The sequence below is a fragment of the Phyllopteryx taeniolatus genome, chromosome 15, assembly GCF_024500385.1.
Source record: "Phyllopteryx taeniolatus isolate TA_2022b chromosome 15, UOR_Ptae_1.2, whole genome shotgun sequence".
NCBI classification, from domain to species: Eukaryota; Metazoa; Chordata; class Actinopteri; order Syngnathiformes; family Syngnathidae; genus Phyllopteryx; species Phyllopteryx taeniolatus.
In genome coordinates this window covers 5,200,199-5,221,031 of record NC_084516.1, presented here as the reverse complement: position 1 = coordinate 5,221,031, position 20,833 = coordinate 5,200,199, and the positions used below count along the sequence as shown (strand labels likewise).

Sequence of the window (20,833 nt, the reverse complement as noted above, 5' to 3'; positions counted from 1 at the left end):
TCAATGAGGTGTTTACGGATGTTACCTGGTCTTCGGGGTCGTTCGGTCCTCCGGCTGTCCTCTGAAGGTCTTCCAGGCGCTTCGGCAGTCCAAGGACGACGTTGGGCGTGCGTTTGGCCTGAGGGACGCGTCAGACTTTTCTCTTTGCTGTAAAACCCACAGAGAAGATTTTAATTCAATCAAAACCGCTATGTATATAGTATGAACAATATACATTAAAGACCTTTTTTTCCATATTTTAATAGTTCTCAAGTGCTTTAATAACACATCTGTGACAATGACAAAAAAAAAAACAAAGATCAAGAATTGCGGCACCATTTTCAACCTATTTCCAGTCTTGCTGAAATCAGCTCATGCAAGTGAGCGATTGGACACCACGCCCAGTGTACTGCTGGGCCAATAGCGAGTGCGGCCTTCGTGATTTAAAAAAAGGCGGAGTATGAGTTTGGCGACAGAGAAGCTTTGCAGGCTGCCGCTCGTCATCTCGCCAGTAGATGAATGCGTAACTTTGGGCTGGATCTCGCTGGAATGTGTCAGCGTTCTGGACAACGTTTCGCCCTCTACAACTATTTGTATACAAGCGATCAAAAAGTGGCAAACATAATATGTCCCCTTGAAACATGCAAGTGTAGATTTTGCGGCTGAAAAAAAATTCATACAGTACCTGCGATTGTCAGCGGTGGGCGGAGCGGAGGAGGACCTTACGGCGGGAGCATCAATGACTAAAATACGAGAGCCGGAAAAGGGGCTGGTGCGAAGTTGATCTGCCAACAAGGTGGCGTCGTGGAGCCTCTGGTTGAATTGTTTCAAAAGCATGGCCCTGGCAAGCCAAAAAAAAAGAGAAACTGAGAACTATAAGGTAAACGTGCGAACCACTCGGTTAGCGTGTCGCCCTGGTACATCGCAACATTCAGCGGAATTTAGAAGGGCTCACTTACAGACTCGACTATTTGCAAACAAGCAATTAAAAAGTCCAATTTCCATATTATGTCACCTTTAAACAAGTTCTTACTTCTGCTTTTCCTGTGTGTTTCTACTGCTGGTCACTTGGCTGGTGGATTTCTACAACGAAGAAGAGCAAAAATGAGCAACCGCATGGATGTAATATGGTGGAACATTCTCAACAGCTGGTGAAGGATCCAACCGATGTTCTGGAAAAAGGTTTGATCTCCTTCTCGCGCAGGCTGGCTCTCTGTTTTTGATACACCGAGTGTCTCTCTCTCTGCTTGTGTCTCATCCAGATCATCAGCTCCCGTCTGTCGTCGTCCTCGTCGGGAAGAGCACGCCTCGGGGAAATCTGCTGACTCGGCTCTTGCTCCTCCTCCCTCCTGCGTTGTACGAGCCACATTGTCGCTCAAATCCGTGATACTCTCACGTCACTCATAAGTGAGTGAGAAACGTACCTGTCGTCGAGCGTGTTTGATAAAGACGCATCCAGGTCAGTTTGGGATATATAACCATCTCGCACTAAACCTTCCAGGATCTCCGCTGTATCGGACAGCCCCGTCTGGTCCAGACTCTCATCAGCCGTCCTGCAGATCACACACACAGGAGGACGGCGTAGTTAAAACGTGAATATACGAAACCTAATCTAACCGAAACAAAATATCCCAACCACTTGGAAAAACGTGTTATGGTCCGATGAAAACAAAGTGGAATTTTTGGGCCATAATTGGCCATCGAAAAGTGTTCGATGCAAAAACCAACACTGCTCATCACCAAAAGGTCACCATCCCTACAGTGAAGCACGGTGGTGGCAACGTCATGCTTTGGGGCTGTTTTTCTTCTGCTGGAACTGGCGCTTTAGGCAAAGTGGAAGGAATTAGGAACAGTTTGAAATAGCACTGTCATCACAAAACCTTAAGACGTCTGCTAGAAAGCCCCAAAAAAACTTTTAAAACATTTTTTTAGCTGCAAAATGCAATAGGGACATAGCCTGAAGCCTCACACAGTTCTTCTGTTGCACAATTTATTGAGGTATATCATCTCAATAAATTTGAATATATTCTAATGAGATGCATCTGTATATTTTTGAGAACTAAAAGGAGCATTGTTCAGACGAATGACATAATATTATGACAGTAAGTTGGTATTTTTATGAGTGTAAGTGAAGGATTCAAAGGAGCTCTTTGTTGCCTGCGAACCGATGAGCAATGTAGATGATCTCGTCCCATTATAGCTAAGCCTACTTTCGAAATTTTCACTGGAAAGAATTATTGAAGAGATTACTTTCTTTAATCTTGAAAATATACGATTTTATGCTCATAAAAAGACAATTTTAGCCTCAAGTCGACCTAATATTACAGCACTTTACTGGGTCATTCGGAGATATGACTATTTGGAACAAATTATACTTGCATCTCAAGGCACCACTGTATATAAAAAAAGAACAGAAACAGAAGGAATTTTAACAAAATTTTATTTTACATCTAACCATTATCTTTTTTTTTTTTTTTTTCCTTATTTAAAATAGGTCAGCGGCACGGTGGACGACTGGTTATAGCTTCAGCCTCACAGTTCTGAGGACCCGGGTTCAATCCCCCGGCCCCGCCTGTGTGGAGTTTGCATGTTCTCCCCGTGCCTGCGTGGGTTTTCTCCGGGCACTCCGGTTTCCTCCCACATCCCAAAAACATGCATTAATGGGAGACTCTAAATTGCCCGTAGGCATGAGTGTGAGTGCGAATGGATGTTTGTTTCTATGTGCCCTGCAATTGGCTGGCAACCAGTTCAGGGTGTACCCCGCCTCCTGCCCGATGACAGCTGGGATAGGCTCCAGCACACCCGCGACCCTAGTGAGGAGAAGCGGCTCAGAAAATGGATGGATGGATGGATAAAATAGGTCAATCTGACTGTCAACATAACAAGACGATGTACGAATTAAAAACCACTTACTCGTCAAATGTTTCCAATGTTCCGGTCAACAGATGTTCTGTGGGAAGAACAAACTGTTACAACATGACAACAAAATGAATTGTCATGAATGTAACTAAGGGACAACATATCTAATAACATCTGACACATACTAAACTAGAGAGCAGCTGTTGGCCGCCGCAGTTTGATGAGAAACTCAGAATTTACGAAGAGCGTCTTTACTTGGAAGGCTCTGTTGGTCGTGACGAAGCTGAGGGGAAGACGGCGGATGGCGAGCCGACGGCTTTTTGTCGGGGCGGTGGGAGTCATTGCGAAACATGTCTTCTTCTTCCTCGATCTCTTCTTCCACCTTGCAGATGTCAGGTTCTGGCGCAGCCCGAGATTGAGGCTGTGGGGCTCCTTTGTGGCAGTCAAAATGCAAATACTATTTTATTGAAGAGGTTTATTTTCACTGCGACTGGCTGGCGACCAGTTCAGGCTGTGAGTTACTTTTTTTTGTTGTTGTTGACATTTGTAAAATAATTCTTGTAGAGTTTTAAATGGATCAACATGATGGGAGCATTAAAAAACAACAAACCTACCGGTTTCAAGAGTGTTCTTTCTCACACTGCTGTAAGTGTGTTTTGGCTGTGTTTTAAGCTCTTGCGCTGGGAGAGACAGTCGTACTGTTTTTCTTACTGCAGGCTTCAAATTCGGAGGCGAGGCTGGTATGACTTGTCGTGGCTTGCGGTCCAACAAAAACACACACAAAAACATGCCACGTTTTATCTTTTCAAATCTGAATCAATAGGATGATGATGCAATGCTTACATACCTCCTTTGCCAATCTGGACTGGGGCAGGTCCTTCTCCAGACAGTCGGCGATGTTCTGCAACGCAGCCAGCTGTGAATCCAGCTTGCTTATGTGCGACGAGAACCAGACTGCCGGCGGTTTCGGACGGAAGATCGCGAGGCCCGTCTATTCTTGGGGTCTTGATGGCTTTTGAAAGCTCCGAGTCAGTTGAATCTTCATTGTAACCCGGAGAGATTTTCTCTGGCTCCCTGTCGCGAGGTATCGCTCTTCTTGGTGTCTTCATGGCTGTAGTGAGCTCAGAGTCAGGTAGTTCCTCGGAGTAGAATCGCTCTGGTTCCAAGTTGTGAGGTCTCTCTCTTCTTCTTGTCCTGTTGACTTTACAAAGCTCGGAGTCCGGTAGATCCTCAGAGTGGACTCTCTCTGGTTCCCTGTTCGGCTCAGCGGCGCCCTCGCAGGAATCTAGAACATAATGCAAATAAAAAGTAAAAAGTCTGTCCACGTGTTGCTGCACCGTTTGTTGCTGAAAGCAGCAAAATATTGTAGACGCTAGGTTAGGGTTAGCATTAAGCTAGCGGGGCTTTTCCTTTGGGAGTTGCTAGGTTGCTTTAAACAGACAAGCAATATAAAAGTCTGACTTTAGCATCATCTTATGGCATCTTGCCAAAGAACTATGTTGAAGTAAGGAGAGGAGCCTCATTCCGACAGGCCTTCGCCCCATCTAATAGAAAAGTAGTGCTTTGGCGCAATCTTGTGGCAGCCGTAAACCTTTTGGTGGGTATCAATTCAGAAAACTGCACACTGAAATAACGAAAGATTTCATCACAATTGACTTACTCGGTATGTGCATGCAATGACTTATTCTACTCTATTAATGGCAACAGGTGGTCACACAGGTTTATTATGTACTATACCTATTGCCACCTAATGGAAGACCATTTAATGATAATGACTGTCAATATACGTCGCTGGCATAGATAGATGAACAAAGATACATTATTAGTAGTAAATCAAAATAAAGTTTCAGGCCAATTAAGTGAGGTTGGATCATTTCTAATAGCAAAGTGGTTGGGAATCACTGGTTTGACCCTTAATGACACGTCGAATCCAGACCTGTTCGAGTGACGGTTTTGGGGGTCTTCTCATCGGCAGGGTGAGCACTCTTAACGATGGAAGCGGCGAGCATGTGAAGCTGAGCGGGCGTGAGTACGGGAGGGACGGAAGAAGCGTCTTTCGTTCCGGAGCTGGCAGGAGGCAAATCCCGATGCTGCGTCCCCTCTTCGATGTCCAGGACACTCAGGAAGTTGCGGCCACGCTGATCCTGGCAGAAATGACAAGATTGGCCAACAACGTATTTTTGCTTATTCTATATTGGCGTGTGGGTACCGGTTTTGTATCTCACCAAATTCCTCTGTTCTTGTATTGGCGGGATGTCATCTGTGTCTTGAGAGGGTTTGTCTCCGTACACGTTTTCTAAAGTGTGTTCTTTCGACTTGCCTGTAGCAGTAGTGGCTGACAGTGTGGCTTGAGGGGACACTGCCTTGTCCACAAGCACGGGAGAACACTCTGGAAGAAAACAAAACAGCGTGATGCTTTCTCACACTACCTGAGAATCCATCCATCCATTTTCTTTTACACTTGTCCTTACTAGAGGGACAGGTAAGATGGAGCCTACACTAGCTGACACACATCTCCATTCCGTTGCAGGCCACATATCGGACAAAAACCATTCACACTCAAATTTACACCTATGGACAATTTACAGTCTTCAATGAATGAACTAACACGTATGTTTGTGGAATGTGGAATCCCACACAACCACAGGAAGAACATGAAATCTCCACACAGGAATGCCGGAGACAAGATTCAAACTCAGAACCTCGGGACTGCGAGTCCCTGTTCATGAATTCAATGCGGGAAAAGGCTTACTTGGCTCCGTGTTGGTGAAAGCGTCGAGGCACTCTGGGGGTCTTTTACACGTGGAGGCGAACGCGTGGAGCTCGGCTGAAGTCGCTCTCGCCTTGTCTAATAACGTGCGACCAGTCGACACAGAGCGACTAGATCCTGAGGGACTTGGATTGGCGCCTGACATGGGCACAAGCACAATGACCTCATGACACTGAGCGCAACCATAAAGGCGCACCTTGCGCTATTTGGTACGAACCACGTTGAATGGCGCAATCCCGTGTAGTGGCGATTTCCTCCGGGTCCTCTTTTGGCTAATCAAATAATAGTTCTAAGTTATTCATGAGAATGTTTGCATTGTTTTGAGTAAAAGAAATGTCCTACTGCACCTGTTGTGTGGTGATGATGATCTCATTAGGCAGATTTACCCTCAGTGTCCTCTCTCTCCTCTTCTGCCTGTAATCACACGCAGGCAGTCAATCCGGCTATCATGAGAACAAGTCGTCAATATTACAACTCGAGGTTATCGTGCCTTTTGCCGCAGCCGGAAGAAGGCGCGGCGGCGCCTCGGTGCGTTTCGACACAGTCGTTGACCCGGAGGAGCTGCAGCCGAGCCTGCTCCGAGTTGCGCCTGACCGCCACCAAACCTGCCAACTCCTCCAGGGAGATGAGGCGAGCCTTTTGGGACGAGCTCGGTGCCGGGGTGGACATCTACACAAAACATTGGCAGATTGAGGGATGCAGTGTTGGGATGCAAGAAAGTATTTAATAGCATAGTTGGCCGAGTCCTTTTGTTTTGCAGTTCTTATCATGAGCTAGTTTTGCATTTTCTGTTCATCTGGTCACAATGTTAAAGCTATGGGAGCACATTTTTCTGTAAATTAATAAGAGGGAATTTATTTTGTGTGCATTTTCACCCCAATTGTGCAACATTATCAAAACTGGTACTGTATATAAGTTACAGTAAGAATTCCTTTGTACTTTTTACTTTGTACTTAAGTCCATTAGAGTCTTATATATAGTTCTTTACTGGTACTTAAATCCGACCTACGTTTACCTTTTTTTGTGCGTGTTTCTTTATTGTATCTTTTGCCACCTGAGCCTTTTTTTGGGTACACAGTGGACCCCACACCCGCAGTTACCCATCCACGGATTTTAAAAAAAATATGTTTTTTGTCCATATCCACTGTATAATACTCACCCTTCTCGGTTTGGGGTCTATCCGTAGAAGCTGGAGTTTGGGAGTTTGCCCCAGTGGCGCTGCTGGGACAAAAAAGGGCTTGGGAGGAGGAGGTTGCGAGGGTAGTTTGGGGAGGTCGACGTGTCCTTGTGCTCCAGGCAGCAAGTGCAGCAGACGAAGGCCGCGTGGCGCCTCGGACGTGGGATTCTGGCGACGAGAGCTCCTCGCCGGGGACTCCGTGGGAGCGCTCCGACTGAATCGAAGGAGTCTTTTCGGGGCCGAAGATGAGCCTCTCGCCCTTTTCGTGTCTCTCTTCCTGCCACCATGCAGCTGCAGCAACTTGAGGCCCCCGGCTTGAGAGGACGGGTCTGTATTGATATTACCAATAGAGGGCGCTATTGTATTTGTGTTCGAGGTGATCAGGAGCCCTTGGGTGGACGGGATTAACCCCGTGCTTTCCTTAAAGTGAATGTCTGTTGACTGCGCTTCCACAGAAAGAGGTCGAAATTCCTGGGGGGGGGGGGGGGAGATAAAGACAAATGTGATTAGCTCAAATACGAGTAACGATAATAAAAGGAAGACGAGTGACTCCAATTAAGCACAAGCGAGTGGGGCAAAGTGCACATTCAATTAGTCGTGAACAAAGCGTCACCCTCGCGTCATCTTTAAACAGACAGATGCGCTCACATTATGAAGTAGTTTCACGCTGGATGACGCCTCACTACGTCGGGGGGGATTGATTGAGCAGCCACGTAAAGGCAGGCGTGCAAACACGGAACCGACGAAAACGCTTATGAAACAAGAACGCGGTGCAGCGGAAAATTGGATGAATTACGTTCAATCCCCCCTGTGCGTTATTACGCACGCGCGGGTCAGCATATGCATACTTAACCGGGATCGTTATTGGTCGATCTAAATGGACTGAAAACTTGCGGTGCGAACAAGAACGAGAGGCGGGGTAAAAAAAAAAAAATAATAATAATTCGGCGCCTATAGTAAAACAAGCACCACACGCACACATTTACGCAACATTGGAGAAAATCGCATACTTGAAGGATCTTTGGAAATGGACAAAAATCATCTTAAAATGGCCAAAACAGTCTTTTTGGGCACGACTTCTAGAGATGTTTTTTTTGTTGTTGTTGTTCATCTATTCATAATAGACAAGTAAAATTCTTGTAGGCAAGTTAAACAGGCTTCTGGAGCTTAAAAAAAAGTGCTACTGCTAGACTCATTTTTGTGGTCACTCAAGATGTAAATTTCCACCTGGGTGAACCCGAGTATGATAAATCCCTCAAATGTCCATTTATTTACCGCGCTTCCCACCTGTATCACGTAAACATACCTGGTAGCTTCCTCCTCCGTCATTAGTAGCGCAGGGAAGATGGCTGACATGATCAGGTTCGCGTGTGCTGTGTATGGGAGTCTGGTAGGCGTACATGGGTGCAGATGCCGGAAAAGATCGCGGGTTGTTCGGTTGTGGATTTGGCACATGTATTTGTGATTGAGACACTGCAGGGGTGTGCGCAGGTTGGGGATTTTGTTCAGGCGGCACGTTGGTCATGTAAGACGAAGGCACATAAGGCTGAAAGGGGTTCACGTTGGATTGAGCTAAATAGGAATTCTGCTGGGCGAGTTGCAGACTGGAAAATGAAGCCCCCAAAACATCCATCAGGCTCATATAGTTGATGTTCTGCAACACAGGAACAGCATTTAAATCATCAGGTTAAGTGTATGGAGGTAACGAGGGAGGCGTCGTTACCTGGACCAGTCGGTACAGATCTTCGCCCAGACGCTGCCTCATTGGCGGAGCCTCAAGGGAGGACGATGGACCGGGGCCAAAAGGATCCTGAGCAGGTGCAGGCAGAGAACCTGGATGGTCTAACGGCGTGTTGGGGTACGCCTGAGGCTGAACGGACGAGGGAAGTTGGGGAATGGAACTACCCGGCGCCCGGGTCGCTTGATGGCTTCCGGCCTGACTGAGGCTTAAACAACACAAGAAGAGAACGCAACAATGACGCAAACTGTTATACTATTATGTTGTTATGTTACAAGAAAACGTCAAAAGGTCAGGAGCTTTCATCTCAAAAGTTTCAATTTTCATCTGGATTTGATTCAGGCAGCGATTTAAATTATATTGAAAATCAAATGTAACATGTTCAGAATGACGGGTTTTCTCTTGCGCTCCCATATTCCCAAAAGCATGCACGTTAGCTTCATTTGGTCTTCTAAATTCTGAAAGTGAGTGTGAGTGCTTGTTTGCTGGCGACCACTTTGGGGTGTACCCCACTTCTCTTGCTCCAAAAGTCAGCTTGGCTTCATTAGAAACTGAATTGTCCGTATCTGTGAATGTGAGAGCAAATGCTTGCCTTTCTTGATGTACCCTGCGACTGAGTTGGCAACCAGTCACGAGTGTACCCCACTTCTCTCACCAGAGGTCAACTTGAAAACTCTAAATTGCCCATAGGAGTGAATGTGAGTGGGAATGGTTGTTCGCCTGTATGTACGTGCTCTGCAATTGGCCTGCTCCAGCTTCCCCACAACCGTAATAAGGACATAGATGATGGAGGGTGGATGTTCGGATGCGGACATCTGTTGAGTAATTCGAAAGCATGCACAATTTGACATTCAGAACTCACAGGGATGTGGAGCAGGATGGCTCGATCAGTTCTCTACGCTTTAAGCTCTGAAAAAATACAACGCGGACATTTGGTGACATGTGAAACTCGTAATGCAATGAGAAGAGTGACAGTAAAGGGCTGAGATTGACCGGTTGTGGCGAGCAAAGGTTTTCAGACGTGATCCCACTGGAGAGAGGAGATGATTGTTCGGAACGGTCGCCGCTGCTTTTGCCTGTGACAAAAAACACGATGTTCGTTTAACTTTTGTTTGATCACCGCTTACGTACTGACCGCTTGGGGCGTCGTGCCTTCTTTTTCCGGCGTGACATCCAAATCATCAAAATCCAGTCGCTGCGCCGCGGAGCTTGGGATCGGGGCGCTCAAGTCGAGTTCATCTGGGTTATCGGGGAGAGGCGTCCTCTGAGACTTGGGTTCCTCTGGTTCATCTGTGTGAGAACAACTACGAGAGCATACACATGAATAACATGAATACATAAAATACAGTAAGTATGTTTGTCGATGTAGATTCTCAGTCATCCAGGTCATTGTGATCCGCAAAAGTCTAATCTGGTAGGTTAGACTACATAGTACACAGTGTCGGTTTCTGGCACGCGCGATACGTGTGGCCGGACACGGCGACATTTCTGAAAAAAATATATACATGATGTTGTTTTCTATTGGCATCATGAAATGTCCATCATTGGCATTTGTATGGGGTATTTGCCGGAAAGTCAGTTATCACCAGTTATTGCAAATGCTTGATTTCTGTTGCTGCTGCTAAGGGTAGCACAACCAGTTATTAGTTACAGGGGACAATAACATTTTTAACATGGATTTTTTTCCCCCCTCCCTTACATTGGTTGTCTTTGTGAGGTATTCAAATTGTTTTGATGATTCGAAACATTGAAGTGGGATAGATATGCAAAAACTAAACTGAACTCGCAAAGTGTGCAAATACTTTTTTCACGGCACTGTTTACGTACATGTGAATCTCCTCAACTTCCATCTATTTCTATACTGCTTACCATTAGGGTCACGGCTGGGCTGGAGCCCAGCCCAGAACTGCTCACCAGCCAATTACGGGGCACATATAGACAAACCATTCACACTCACATTCTTACCTAACAACAATTCAAAAGTCTTCAATGGCCCTAACGTGCATGGTTTTGAAATGTGGGAGGAGCCCCCAACATCAAACTGTGAGACGGATGTGCTAAATACTCATCCATATTAAGTTCAATTTGCTGGTGGGTTTATTCTGCTATTTACAGCAATCATCAACCTGTTACGAGAGAGCGCCGCGTGATGATGTCATTGCTATGTGTGGCGTTGTTTTAAGCGGTAGTGACCGTGCAGTTATGTGAAGCTGGTGAGCGTGACAAATCGACCAAACAACTTGAGTGTGTATTATGGTTATTTTTGCCCATCTTATCAAGTTCTCACGCAAAAAGCACTCACATAGACTCTTCTCCTTGCTGTACGTTGTGATCCTGACCAGCAACGGGAGTGTTAGCTGATCCGGGGTAGCCGGTATCAACGCTACTCTCTCGCTCCAGTCTCGTGTCCACCTCGGGTTGCAGCACCGGGGCGACCGTCCATCGTGCTTCCGGGCAGCACGGCTGAAGTAGATGAATGAACCTGCGCTCCAGAAGGCTCAGCGATGTGAGCACCGCCGGCGTAGAGGTTTTGACGCGGATGACTATCCCGTCTTCGGCCTTTCCTTCTCCCTTCGGTTTCTTCTTCTTGCCGGTATGCCCAAGAAGCACCCTCTTGTCGGCCCAGCGCAACATCCACTCCAGGAGCCTGCCCAGCACCGGGAACTGGTCCTCTAATTTAGAATCCAGGACCTGTCGAAGATCGACACTGGTTTCCGCGGTGGTCGAAGAGCCGAACGCCAAGACGCTTTGATTTCCGTCTGAACGGGAGCCTCCCTTCTGATGTCGGAGGCTAAACAAACCCATTTGCCTCCCTGTCCCAAGATCAGGCAGTGCAAACGCAGAGAGGTTGCTTCTGGATTCAGAAGCGTCGTTCCAGGCCGCTGAAGTTTGCGACTCGGGGCTCGTACCGTGCTTCGCCGGCCTGCGGCAGCATCCGGCTCGGAAGACCGGCAGCTCGTCGCCACTGTGTTTCCTGGTCGGGTGCTGGCCGTCTTTTTGGCGACGGTGCATCGTGGTGAGCACGTCGAAGGTGAGCGAGTGCAGCTCCCTGTCGCGCAGAGCGGAGCAAAAGGACTTGAGCAAGGGAGGCTCGGCCCTGTCGCCGCTGTCCTTCTCCAGCATGTAGCTGAGAAAGAGCTCGAGGAAGGTGAGATATTCGCCATCCTCCAGCTCAAACTCCCAGGTGCCAACGACTGGAAGGGAAGGTAGCGCGACATCCTCAGGCGCCCTCTTAGTCGGAACAGTAGTCCTCTTTGCATTTGTTTTCACCTCCCTACAGGAAGACAACAACATCAGCCACGCCATAGAAAATCATCGTTGATGCTATGGCTGGGCGATTCATCAATTTCATCAAATAATTTGAATTCACAGTGAGCCCCAGTTCATGGCAGGAGATGTTTTCCATACTGTGTATATGCAATAATATGATGAGGTGATGATACAATTTTGCCCAGTCATATCAGTCCTCTGAGGGAAAGAAAGGAAGTTGGACACCCCTGCATCAATTGCACACTGCCTACCTGGGTATGGATGAGTTGCGAGGGTCAAGTGAGACACCCTCAGATGTTTCCTGTGCGCTCTCTCCACAGTCGGTTAACGTGCTGGCGCTCACGCTCGTGACCGGTGAGCGTGGCCTCGTAGTGGCCGCCCCGTGTTCGTCTTCCTTGTCCTCATCTTTCTCCCACAGCCGGAGCTCCGGGGGGGCAAGGTGCCTCAGCAAGCGGCCCAGGTGCTTTTTCCTCTGTCTGAGTTTGTCTCGGATCAGACCCTTCATGGGCTTACCGACCGGCTGTTTGTCTTCATCTAGAGGATAAATGTGCAAAAGGAGTGTTTATACCTACACTCCCTTTTTACACTCATTGGCTACTTTGTTAGCGACACCAGGACCACTTACGACATCATGAAAACAGTTGTACAGTTTAAGAAACACTTAATTTCAAATACCATATTTTAAATGTTGATATTTTACCACTGTAGTTGGGTCAACCTAATGATTTGGTTCCATTGTACATTTTAATACAAGCACTTCCATTGACTGGCTGTACCTAATTCAATTGTTGGCATTACAAAATTGTGTTACATTATTAAATTAGAATGAATAAAATACATATGAAACTTCAATCTACAATAAAAAAAATGAATACAATAAACGATTACAGTGGTGCCTTAAATGACGGGTGACACAACTTATGATTTTTTTTCAAAATGTCATTCGGCCGTTTTTATGCTTTGACTTGCAAGCAAAGGTTTAAGCTACAGCTCAAGTACTTTATGGTGTCAGTGAACTCAACTCATCTTCACAACAAGCAGTAATTTGGCAGACAGTGAAGAATTCTTAAAAAAGATTTATTGCCAGTCCCATTTGAAGTTTACTGTCTGCCTTTGCCTTAATAAACACTGTTTAGCTTAACGCTAACGAACACTTCAAAACACCGTACACAGGTAAGCGAATAGCATCAGTGTCGCAGTGTTCTATCCCTTTACGTAACATATTTGAACACAAACGACAGAGCAACACATGCAGACAGACAATATGACAATACCCACAGGCAAAGTATTATTTATCCTTTATGAAAAATGACTAATAATACTGCTGCTTACTGAGTCATTTGCGAAACTCGTCTTCAGGTGTGTATGTCAGTATTATAATGCCCCCAGTTGGCCAAGGCGTGCATACCAAAAGGAGCAGCACAATGTCCATTGAACTGAAGCAAATAAATGTGGCAAAAACATTTTCCTTCTTTATGCTCTATTTAATCATCTCATTCGTGTATGTCTTTATAAATTACAATATAATAGAGTGCTACCTGTTTTGTTTTGTTTTTTTAATTAAAAATGTTTTTTTTTTGTGAGGCTGGAACAGATTAATGGCATTTCCATTCATATCAATGGGGAAGGTGTGTTTTGTGTAGTGTTTTGAGTTACGAGCGTGGTCATGGAACAAATTAAACTTGTAGCTCAAGGCACGTCTGTCCTACTTTATATTATAATAGCTGCAAGAGAGGGACAAAAACGTAAGATGCAGTGCAGTTGTACACATGCAAACTATAACCACAAATGATCTTCATTATTAAAGGCAGAATTCTATACAGCTCTTGTATTGTGCGGCTGTACCTAATGAAGTGTTGATAATATTAAGTCCATGCAACACACATACTGAAATGCCATTTTGTTATAATTTTGAGTATATATGAAATAAATAAAGTAATATTTCTAATACTATATATAAATCTGTTAGGTTATGATGTACCAAAGACGCTGCATTGCCTCAAGCTCTGCAGCAGTGACTTATACTTCTCCCTCAGGGAGACTCTGACAGACTCTTCTTTCGCTGGGAAGGCAAGTACCAGCGTGTCTGCCACCTAAGAGGAAAAGGAACAAAATAACAGTTTATTTATTGTTTTTCCCCATGTGTGCGGGAGGAAACTGAGGGGGGGGAAAAAATACAAATAAATCACCAAAGCGAGGGGTGGCAATTCGGCCAGCAGGCTGAGCAGGAGGTCCTGCAGGATTTCCTCAGCGTTCAGGAAGTGACAGAAAGGCAAATAGCGATGGGCCCAGAGAAGAGCATCCAGGCAGGATGACTGCACTTGTGAATTGTCAACGTCCTTGACGGACACAAATATAAACCGACATGCTCAGGCCATGCACAGTTAAAAGATAATAACACAATCCAACATTAATGTGATACCTGTTGCATTCTGGCAGCCTGATACCTCCTGCAGGCAACAGAAAGCTGATCCCTGACATGAAGCATCCAGCATAAACCACACAGCTCCCTGAAACAGACTTGAGGAGGAAAACGGCAAGAACAGAATCTAGATCAGTGCAGTGTTTTGATAAATTCCTTTTTTTTTCTTTTTTTTAGAGAAAGACAGAAAAGTAAAAATAATATTGTGATAACGTCATATTTAGAAAAAAAAAAACAGTTGTAATCCTTACAAGAATTGACGGATTTTGTCGGCATAACAAAGCTTATCTTGCGAGAATAAAGTCGTATGTTTTCCCAAGATACTAAAACTGTAATTTTATGGTATAAAACTCCAAATCTCCAATAAAACTTGCAGTAATGACATCATTCAATTCAATTTAAAGAATGCAACCGTTTTTGCCGCATTTTTTGCTTCAATTCAGTGGACAAAATGGCGCTCCTGCTGTAGGTGCCCAGGCCACGTTGGGGCAGTATAATACAGAGACGCACACGAAGAGTTTCACAACTGATTCTGTACATTGCAGTAATATTAGTCATTTTTCATAAAGAATGAAGAATATACGGCTGTGAGTATTGTCTGCAGATATACACGGAGCCGTCACAGCGCTTCACTAAGCCGAAGTAATATTACTCATTTTCGCAGAAGACAAAGAATATATCACTGGCGTCGGGCGGAATCCAAAACCATACATTTTCAACAATTGGATTTGTGAAAAAATATCAAATTGACCAAGTTTCCCGCCCAACAGTGATGATATGTCCGTGAGTATTGACTGTCCACGTGTTATTTCACCGTTGGTGTGTAAATATGCATTGCTGAAGGGTTGAAACACTGCAACACCGATGTTATTTGTTCGCCTGTCTATGGTATTTTACAGTTTGTCAGCATTAAGCAGAGTGGACTTCGAGCAATGTGGTTGTTTTAAATACACTGTGAAAGCACTCGTATCGCAGTTTTGTTAGCAAATCCAATAAAAACATTTTTTTACTTGCATTTCGAAGCGCCAACGTACAACTTTTATTCTCGCAGTATGACACCTTTTACTTTAGTATGATGCCTTTTACTATGCAAAAGACGCCTTTATTCTCCCCAAAAATAGGACTAGGATGCTTTTTGTCCTTACAATAATAAATAAATAAAAAGACATTATTAATGCAGAGGTGTCAGATTTATGTGATGACGAGTGGCGTCTCACTAATAGTTTGAATGGAATCTTTGCTATGGCCCCGTCTGAAGAATCCACCGTGGCAGACAAACTTCAACAGGTCCTCTGGGAGAGCCTTTTCCTCTTTGGGGAATGATGTGTAGCCATACTTCGTCTTGATCTAAAAAATCAATAATCCGTTTTAAGATGGCGCACTTCATTTCCGAAATAAGACCTTCAATCAAAGCTTTGTGTAACACACACGCTACCTTGTGTAGTAGATGGCGGGCCCGTCGCAGGTTGCTGACGTACCACTGAGCAGCAGGGTGGCAGCATCGAGCAGACCTGAGCAGGAGCAGGATCCTCTGGAGAACGCCAGACACTTTGTGGCGTGTCGCCACTTCTGCAAGCTGTCCTGGTGTCCCCACAGGATCCTGAAACACGCACGCATATTCTTATCAGCGGAACGTGCGAATATGGGTCTTTTTTTTTTTTTTATCCATAACGGTAAAGAATTTAACAAATTATTGATGATTTAAAATTTTAGGCATCGTAAAAGCAATCCTTATTGACAAAGCAAATGGTGGTGGCCCTATAAAATACTATTACTATTGAAACTATAACACAAATTCCATGTATATGAAGATGACCCATATACAGTGGAATGGATATAAAAAGTCTACACACCCAAGTTTAAATGTCAGATTTTTGTGACATAAAAAAACACCAAGATCATTTCAAAACTTCTTCCACCATTGTGCTTACAAGTGGGTATGTGACTGCGTTCAGAATTAACCAATCACATTGCAACTCATGTGAAATGTAAGTCAGCAAACACCTGCCACCATTTAAAGTGCCTCTGATTTTAACCACAAATAAAGTTCTGATGTTCTCGTAAGCTTTTACTGGTCTTAACATTATCTGTAAACAAACAAACAAAAACATGTCTAATATTTCTGTCGAAGGTGAGACGCGTTACTTTGAAAAAAGCTTCAAAACTTGTTTTTAATAATGTCATTGTCATTCGCTTTATCTCACAGCAAAGTGAAAAAAATCTATCATCGAAACTCAGATTTTTGTGAAGAAAAAGTTGGATATTTTGTTTTAAGTGTTTAAGGCCCAGCTCGACACGAATGTATCCTTTTGTATTGAGTACCTGTGTATTCGGGGAAGGCTGTGGACAATACAGAGGCGGGGACGGCAAATACAGGCCACTGTGCACCAAAGCAGAGAGACCTGAGCACAGGTCTTTGGCTGAGTCCAGTAAGGAAGTCAATGGTGAAGTTAAAACATCCACACCAGCAATAACCGATGCCTTTAGTATCTCCTGGGCAGACCCCTGCATTGCATCCAAGTCTTGTCCTTCCACAGGGTCTAGTCAAACAAATAGACACGTGGATGAATTGATTAAAGCAGGGGTAGGCAAAGTATGGCCCGAAATATTTGAAATCTTGCCCTTGAGTTGTAACGTTTCCCTACCCCTGGATTAAACGGTTCATTAAAATGTTCACAAACCTGTAAATCTTGTATCATTGACATCACTGTGCTCTCCAGCGTCGTCGTCCAGAAGACACTGCAACTCCGCTTGAAAAATGCTTTCAGGGAGTAAAGTTTTGGGAATGTGAAGTTCTCGTTTGCTGAGCCTGTTTAAAAAACAACAACAACAACAAAAAAGGGATAAAACACATCTCAGGGATAGCGACAGGAGAGTGGAAAAAAAACAAAAACAACAACAACAACAACAACGAAACATTCCATTCCATCACACACTCACTGAGTGAAGTCCAATTGGCCGGCGCAATAGTACATGTAAGCGAGGCTGACAGAGGCTCCCGTCTTCCAGTCCCCGAGTTTGGACGCCAGCCACACCGTCTCGGGGAGCAGACCCCCGAGCAGGAGTAGGTCCAGGGCGTAGTCCACGGTCCACTTCTCCGACATGTTCTGCTGGCGAACCGCTCGAGCCGCCGCCTCCTGGCACAGCGGCACCAAGCGCCCCACACTCGGCCCTGGGCCAAAAGAGGAAGTGAGATTGTGCAGCTCTGAATCATTCGTGCTTTCCATTTTTAATTGGCAATCAAAATTCGAAATGTATTTTTCCCCCCACACGGATTTGTATGTGAGTTCACTGTGTGTGTCATTTTCAACGCGAACCGTGAGGTAGATGTAACGGAGGCAGGACGGCCACGTGGTGGGCAGGCAGTATGTTGAGCGGCTGATTTGTAAAATAGGAAGCCATGAACCTCGCCAGAGTCTGAATGACGGCAATGACTGCGTCGTTGTGAAGGTTCATCGGCAGAAGAGGGCCGGCTGCAGAGCACAACGTTAGATCTTGAGCAACTTGGCCAAAGTTTGCTCTTTGTTCCCCTCACTCTATTTACTCACCTGATGTACAAGTCATGTGGTTATTATGGTATCCAGCATTGTGCAGCGCCAAGTGGGCCATGTGTTCTCCCAACTCCATGGCTTCCCTCAAATGGTACTGGGACAACAAACTGTAGAGAAGAGCTAGACAAAGTCTTGTCTCCTGGAAGGCGCTACGACGACAACCTACTAGAGAGAGAGAGAGAGAGAGAGAGAGAGAGACGCACGTTTGTACTATTTTACGGTACTGGATGTCGATTTGGGAATGAAAACAACTTACTTTTTTTACTCTCTTCCCAAATTTCGGTCCGCCACGTCTCAGCGCTGTTTTGGTACAAGCCACACAGGAATAGTTCTTCACCTGAGGAGGTGATTCCTATTTAGGATGGATTAAACGTACACGATTCAAGTGGCACAATTGCAATATTTTGCTCTCAAGTGGCACAGTAGGGATACGCTGATCGGAATCAGGCCTCTTCCAAATTAAAATACACAAATTGGTGACTTATATCCCCCAGTGTCTTCCCAAACAACACAAATAAACCAAAAAAAACACTGAAACATTTGGGTTTCGTGCTAACACTGATCGCAATTTCTAAATGTTCTGAACTCCATCCACCTTATCTAAGCCCCAAGTTCCAGCTAAAGAAAAACAAACACCAAAACATGATGTGGTCACACCTCTACTTCACTGTAGAGGTGATGAGCGATGTTCTGTTTGGGTCAAACAGACCTTTTGGAATTATGGCCAAAAAGTTGAAACCATGGTTTCACAGGACCATAAAGAAATCTCCCAATTATCCATCCATCCATCCATTTTCTTTACCGCTTCTCCTCACTAGGGTCGCGGGGCTGCTTGGAGCCTATCCCAGCTATCTTCGGACGGGAAGCGGGGTACAGCCTGAACCGGTCGCCAGCCAATCGCAGGGCACATAGAAACAAACAACCATTCGCACTCACATCCACAACTACGGGCAATTTAGAGTCTTCAATCAACCTACCGCGCATGGTTTTTGGGATGTGGGAGGAAACCGGAGTGCCCGGAGAAAACCCACCCAGGCACAGGGGAGAACATGCAAACTCCACACAGGAGGGGATTTGAATCCCGGTCCCCAGAACTGTGAGGCAGATGTGCTAACCAGTCGTCCACTGTGCCATCTCTCAATTAAACGTGGGAAAATGTACAATTGGAAATAGACATGCAGTCAATCACAGCCAAAATCAGAATTGGGCACTTGGACCTGGAGTGTAAATCCAGCCTCAGTTGCACACAAGTGACCATTTAGCCACCTTCGGGTGGTCTCTTACCTGTGTGACTCAGCAGTGCAGAACCCTCTTCGAGTTTCTGTCCGGTCGCTTGCAGAGCTGCTTGGATCTCCGACATGATGACTGACAAGTGCTCCTCGTCTCCTTCCTCCCAGTCATTGTCCTCCTGAAGGCCTCGCATGTCTTCCTGGTACTTCTGGCTAACCTTGTAGACCCACTGCCACACTCCAAATAGTCTGGAGGTTATGTGAAACATAAAACATTTTTAAAAATGCAAGAAAAGTGTTCAGTGTTACCTTCAAATACACTTATGGATAATTTACAGTTTTCAATAAATGTAACATGCATGTTTTCAGGATGTGGGAGGAAGCTGAAAAAAATCACAGGAAAGCACAGGAAAGACGTGCTAACTGAGGTGTGCATTGCCAATTCTCATAATGAAAAGCCAAACCTGCTAGATGGTTGCTGGGGTATTGGCAGACCCTGATGAACAAAGCCTGACTGGTTCCCCTCATAATCCCGCAGCAGTGGCACATGGTGGACATCTGAAGCCGAGAGTTGAGAGTCCTTCTCCAATGAGGACCAGATGCTTCTCCGCTGAAGGCTGTAGGCGCAGTCGAGGGCATCGGAGGCCAGCTGGAGGATGAGCACAGCTCCGGATAGTCTGTCTACATAACCTGATGGGCAGGACTCTGTCGGAGGTGCCAGCAGCAGGCGGACTAGCCGCTTACTGAGCTCCACCGCCAGCCCCAGGCCAGGAAGCCCGTCCAAGTGAGCGTTATCCCACGGAAGGAATGAGAAAAGTGTTTTCAGAAGCTCCAGGATGCAAGCAGAACTGGAGTGGCCCCTTTTTCCAGAGTGGGCAGCACCTCTTGGCATCGAGTGGAACAAAGCGGCAAGCTGTGCCACCCGTAAAACGGTGTACTCCAGCAAGTGAGCTTGGTTTTCCACTGCGGCTCCCAGAGATAAGCAGAGAGCCCACGCCGTCAACAGCCCGTTCTGGATCTTGCCGAGTTCCCGGTGAAGACGACGCATATTCCTCTCAAAGTCCTCTTCGTGATCTTGGTTTAGGTCTGTCTGTGTGTCCAAAGCGTGAAGAGTGTCAAACATGGAGGCAAAATCCAAGTGTCCACTGTCCACCAGCTGCGATCCAGGAGGAGGGCCGTCGACGTCGGAGTCGTCCTCAAAGAAGGACTGGCATATGGCATAATACTTAATTAATTCAATTCAGTACAGTCATCACAATACAGCTTCTCGTGAGGAATAAGGAATGAGCCCTGCCGCAAATAGCGAAAAATAAACTATGAGTAATTGACACCTCTACACAAACGTTGATAATTACTTACATTAATAGTTTAAATCACAGGCGCCAAACTCAAGGCCCGGGCGCCAGATGCGGCCCGCCACGTCATTTAAAGTGGCCCGCAAAAGCAAACCATGGTTCTTGCTAAAATATCAAAATTGCAAATTGTTTCCACATTTAATAACATTGGGAATTGCAAGCATTTTTTGTTACCAGTTCCCCTTTTACAATAAAATGTATAATAGCACAAAGTAGTTTCAAAAGTAGTTATCAATTTGTTGTATATTTTTAGTACGAGGCCATTATACATTTACAGTATATGGTTTCACAGTCATAACGGTCCTTTGGCGGAAAACAATAACTACAATGTTTGACACCCCTGGCTTAAACTGTAAATATAACGTAAATTGTGATCCCAAAACACTTGAATATAATTTCAAATCAAACTAACATTACCCTTAAAAATAATGGATTACCTAAAAAAAAAATTTTGAAATGCACAGGAAGTGCAATGTGTAAATG

At 45.3% G+C, this 20,833-nt stretch overlaps 1 protein-coding gene across 1 annotated transcript in view; it reads right to left on the bottom strand.

The window, feature by feature from the left end:
• The window catches only part of cplane1 (ciliogenesis and planar polarity effector 1), a 30,035-nt gene that overhangs the window by 2,594 nt on the left and 6,608 nt on the right, over positions 1 to 20,833 (bottom strand). The window contains 37 exon segments of the mRNA XM_061747139.1: positions 26 to 147; positions 665 to 820; positions 1,013 to 1,062; positions 1,145 to 1,328; positions 1,404 to 1,532; positions 2,893 to 2,929; positions 3,094 to 3,270; positions 3,453 to 3,594; positions 3,686 to 3,796; positions 3,798 to 4,123; positions 4,775 to 4,982; positions 5,064 to 5,227; positions 5,591 to 5,746; positions 5,826 to 5,880; positions 5,956 to 6,022; positions 6,099 to 6,277; positions 6,768 to 7,256; positions 8,092 to 8,439; positions 8,509 to 8,731; positions 9,386 to 9,432; positions 9,517 to 9,599; positions 9,676 to 9,827; positions 10,826 to 11,797; positions 12,045 to 12,327; positions 13,775 to 13,886; positions 13,983 to 14,132; positions 14,216 to 14,313; positions 15,433 to 15,562; positions 15,651 to 15,815; positions 16,538 to 16,755; positions 16,897 to 17,024; positions 17,156 to 17,387; positions 17,533 to 17,688; positions 17,764 to 17,928; positions 18,023 to 18,118; positions 19,051 to 19,244; positions 19,460 to 20,202. Coding sequence (XP_061603123.1) covers positions 26 to 147; positions 665 to 820; positions 1,013 to 1,062; positions 1,145 to 1,328; positions 1,404 to 1,532; positions 2,893 to 2,929; positions 3,094 to 3,270; positions 3,453 to 3,594; positions 3,686 to 3,796; positions 3,798 to 4,123; positions 4,775 to 4,982; positions 5,064 to 5,227; positions 5,591 to 5,746; positions 5,826 to 5,880; positions 5,956 to 6,022; positions 6,099 to 6,277; positions 6,768 to 7,256; positions 8,092 to 8,439; positions 8,509 to 8,731; positions 9,386 to 9,432; positions 9,517 to 9,599; positions 9,676 to 9,827; positions 10,826 to 11,797; positions 12,045 to 12,327; positions 13,775 to 13,886; positions 13,983 to 14,132; positions 14,216 to 14,313; positions 15,433 to 15,562; positions 15,651 to 15,815; positions 16,538 to 16,755; positions 16,897 to 17,024; positions 17,156 to 17,387; positions 17,533 to 17,688; positions 17,764 to 17,928; positions 18,023 to 18,118; positions 19,051 to 19,244; positions 19,460 to 20,202 — 7,447 coding nt within the window.